The sequence below is a fragment of the Papaver somniferum genome, chromosome 5 (genome assembly GCF_003573695.1).
Source record: "Papaver somniferum cultivar HN1 chromosome 5, ASM357369v1, whole genome shotgun sequence".
Lineage (NCBI taxonomy): Eukaryota > Viridiplantae > Streptophyta > Magnoliopsida > Ranunculales > Papaveraceae > Papaver > Papaver somniferum.
The window spans coordinates 182,229,617-182,233,832 of NC_039362.1; the positions used below are offsets into that span (position 1 = coordinate 182,229,617).

Sequence of the window (4,216 nt, forward strand, 5' to 3'; positions counted from 1 at the left end):
CTTGCTGCTGCCATTGAAAGGGGAGGGATATCTTGCTATTTTCGCGTCAAAAAATAAAAAAAAGGTTCCAAACGAGAAATAATATTTTAATTTCGCGTCAAATGCAAAATGTACATAATTTTAATTGCGGTTATCACTTAGATTAAAAATGGAATGAACTTACACAGCAAACTTAATTCATTCGTAAACAAAAAATCCAAATTAAATAATCTTTACTTATCATAGTTTAATCAAAATTTATTTTATCTTAAAGCAACTCCGAGGAAAATTAATTTTAAAGAAGAACCAAACATAACAGGAGCAAAATTAGTTTAAAGTTGCAATTCCCATTGCGACTTTTAATGAAGTCCGGTGACCGATCAAATCAAATATCATAAAAATCTTTCTTAAAAATATTCATCTGATATTCAGACTCCAAAGGAATAATTAAACAAACGCCACCGTCACTCCCCGCCGGGTTTGGAATCAGAAAAGTTCGACCCAAAAACCTATTCACACCCGGACCCACATAAATTGGTTTTCCCCACCCAAAATCAGCTTCATATAATGGCAATCTAACCCAGGTTGGAAGTCTGAAATTGCATCCCTTACCTTTGGCAATGGTACGGATACTTGGGTTTAGTTCCAGATAATCAATGGCTGATCTAAGATACTCATTGTTTCCAGATGACCTGAACGTCTCGTGTATTAAATTAACGGTGTAACTTAATGGTTTTGAGACAATATCACCTGAAAATGCCCTTACAGTATTATCAAATATGGCGTTCCCGAAATAACCATCAGGAAGAGGAGGACGTGAACGCGAACGACAGTCTAATGGGATAGATATTGTGGTTTCTTCATCGTCTTTAAGTTCACGTGCTTTACATAAACAACGCCATATGTGTCCTGCCATGACTTCGTACGAACTGAACCGGCGGTACTGGTACTTGTTGCATTTGGATTTCAGTTGATTGGCCTGCAGGGTTGAGAGATTTAGCTTGGCAATTGCAATTTTGGGTAAGGGTGAAGTAGCAGGTAAATCAACAGAAGGTAGTTTGTATTCGATATGAGAGAAATAAACTTTTGGCGGGTCACGAGCACGTAATAAGGTTCGATCAAAGTACGGGACAGGTTTTTTAATGTCTTCAACTCCTCGACATAGATCTGACCACGTATTGATGAAGTTAATTCCGGAGACTCCATCGACTAATATATGGCTTAGTGCTGTACTTAGACAAACACCACCGCACTTGAAATGAGTTACCTGTATAAATGAGTAGCAAGACGACTACTAAAAGTTAAGCTTGATTATCTTAACCAAAAAGGGGCAGTGGACTGTGGATATATACAAACCTGAGCCAGAAAGGGTGGATAAGAAGAGATATCGCTATAATCAATTCTAGAAAAGAGAGGCGCAAGTTGTTCATTAGGAGTGAATTCGCCGAGATCCTTCATAAATGAATCTGTTTCTGCCTCTATAAAAATGGCACCTTCACCAGTGCAATGGATTTCAGCTCTACCTGACTCATTTCTCTTCAATCTCCCAGCAACTGGGTAGTAAGTAACTAGAGCTTTACTTAAACCATGCTTGAGTACAGTAGAGTTGAAGAAATCGCCAGAACTGGAAGAAAAACCGTCGTCTGATTCTGGAGGCTTGTAAAAATACACAGCTTGTGCGTGTACTACGCATAGCTGGTCGAAGTTTGACGTCCATAAACACACTTTTGGTGTTTCTTCTGCCGGTTTGACAACGGATGACTCTCTCACTCTAACTTCCATCACCATATTGATTGACTAGAAACACGGCACGACCTTCACGCATAAGTAAAATGGGTCAGCAAACAACGAACTGCGCTCGGAGTTGATGCATATAAGCGCATCTTGCAAGGAAACAGATGAAAATTACAAGAAAACAGATTAACTACCAGTTAACCTAAAAATATAACTAGTATATAAGCGCATCTTGGACCGAGGATAGTTGCCAGATTATAACTATAGTCTACACATAAACACTAAGAATATTAAGAAAGAAGCAGATAAAACTAACCGTAATTACTGATGGGGGTCTATTCTTGTATCTTATCTTCTCTATGGAGCCATGCTGAGGAGTATTGTAGTTTTTGTCTTTGCTTTTTATGTAGTGGCTAATGGGGTTCGAAATTCGAGGTAGGGTATGGTTATTCATATTGAGTAAAGACTTCACCATATTTAATAAATGCTTGTACCTAACTATTAACAGAAGACACGTTTTCACCCGTAAAGATTACTCAAATAGTTGGTTTTTGGAAAATTGAAGACCACTCAAATAAGGGGAGTGCTACGCCTACCGCACTTTGCTCCGCCAAATAATCCCGATAGAGGATCGGACAGTTATGGATGCAGGGGATGGTCAACGGGTAAAAGTGGGGCCGGTGTTTTGTTAGACGCGGGATTTTCGCCGGGAAAAGAATTCAGGAGACCTAACTTTTCCGCTCAAATAATCTTACCTTAGAACTGGGCGCACTTTATTTTTTTATTTTTTGTTACTTGTTAGTGCAGCTATATGTGATGGTAAATGGCCGCCGAACACCGTTGGTTGTTAATACATGATAGCATAAATCTTAGGATAATGTACCTAAATGTAGTTTTAAGGATCAATGTTTTATCTTATCAAACACAAAAGAATGTTTTTCATATCTCATTTAATAAGATATATTTAATCCTTTTCTTTTCTTTACCTTAGCCTAACAGCACGAGTCTTTTCATTTCATTCTGAATTCTTTCATTGAAAGTGAATAAAATCTCACCAAATAAGATTAAGTTAAAGACTTTTGTAGTTTCAGAAAGAAAATTTCCAAGATCAATCATATCTTTTGATATTCTTGTTAATTTCAAGAGTAGCATTTTGTGACAATGTGTTTCGATGTTCTAGTAGTGGTATTGTAACAACTGCACTTTTTGCATGGCGTATGCTCAAAGATGCGTCACTAGCATGAGTTGAAACTTTATCTCACGCTTATTTTGCGTGCCAAGAGGAATATTGGCTAAGAGCACCATCACGGTGCATTCCGCATGTTATATTCGCCAACAGTCAATATTGCAACATCATGGTACATACCGTCAGTGGGTGGCTGACCGAGAACATTGTTGCACCATCATGGTGCATCATCCAGTGGAAGGGTGACTAAGTGCAGTTTAGAGCTATCATGGTGCTTCATTCCAATGCGAGGTTGGCCAGTGCAGTATTGCACCATCATGGTTCAATAACTCGTGGGTTGCATGACAACCACCATGAATAGTGAAGCAAGCATGTCATATGGTGTAGTGATAGTCTTTTCAAGAAGTGCTTTCTCTCCTTGAAAAGTGATTCATTTGGCGAATTTGAACTTCACCAACTGCACTCAAGAAAATAAGGATGGCGCATATTGTCATGCTAATTCTCATTCTTCTTTACAGTAGGATCCCCCATCTCTTCATCATGTGAAAATGAATGTAGATGTTGCTTTCATCCCTAACAATGGCGTGGCTGGTGCTATTGCACAACATCATTCCAGATTATACTTTGGTTGTGGTACATCTATCTTCGATGCTACATCTTCGTTGAATTCTGAAAGAAAAGCAGTATTATTAGAAATGAAGTTGGCAATAAAATTACAACCGAAGAATGTAGTAATTGAAGGAGATGCTTCCGATATGACTAAATCTATTCTAGGAGACAACTGTGATATCCCATGGAGCATTTATTCTTTGGTCGTAAGGATAAAGGAATCGACTGGTTGTTTTGGGAGTTTACAGTTTAAGCATGTTCCAAAATATGTTAATGAATTAGCTCATAACCTTTGTCAATTTTCAATGCACAACAACTTGGAGGGATGGTGAAATGCCACATCTCCTGATTGTATTTCTTAAAACCTCAACTTAATGAGGTAATCTAATTTTTCTGGGGCTTTTCGAAACCCTTTTCCCTTCAAAAAAATAAATAAAATTAAAATAACCTAAATAAACTTTTCTGTTAAAAACCCCAAACTCACTACTTCGAACAACCAAGTCTCAAAAGTTATCTGAAGTAAAAAGTCCAAGTTTCTAACCGAATAAGTCTCTTTTTCCCCAAAACAAATCAGCCTAGGTCAGCTTTTGTGTGTGAAACATAGATCTAGTACAAAATTAAATTTAAATACCCCAAACTAAAAACGTAGGGTTTCTTTTTTATGAAACCCAGAAAATGAAAACAAAAGGGTAGCTCTATTACATTCTT

The 4,216-nt window shown here is 37.6% G+C and overlaps 1 protein-coding gene across 1 annotated transcript; it reads right to left on the reverse strand.

Annotated features, from left to right (window-relative positions):
• Window positions 1-262: 262 nt before the first annotated feature.
• On the reverse strand, window positions 263-2,067 carry LOC113278289 (shikimate O-hydroxycinnamoyltransferase-like). Its single transcript, XM_026527171.1, has 3 exons — window positions 2,030-2,067; window positions 1,336-1,794; window positions 263-1,246 (listed from the first exon to the last, which is right to left on the reverse strand). Exons 2-3 carry the CDS (start codon window positions 1,765-1,767, stop codon window positions 365-367), a joined length of 1,314 nt encoding a protein of 437 aa, XP_026382956.1. The 5' UTR covers window positions 1,768-1,794; window positions 2,030-2,067; the 3' UTR covers window positions 263-364.
• Window positions 2,068-4,216: the final 2,149 nt, after the last annotated feature.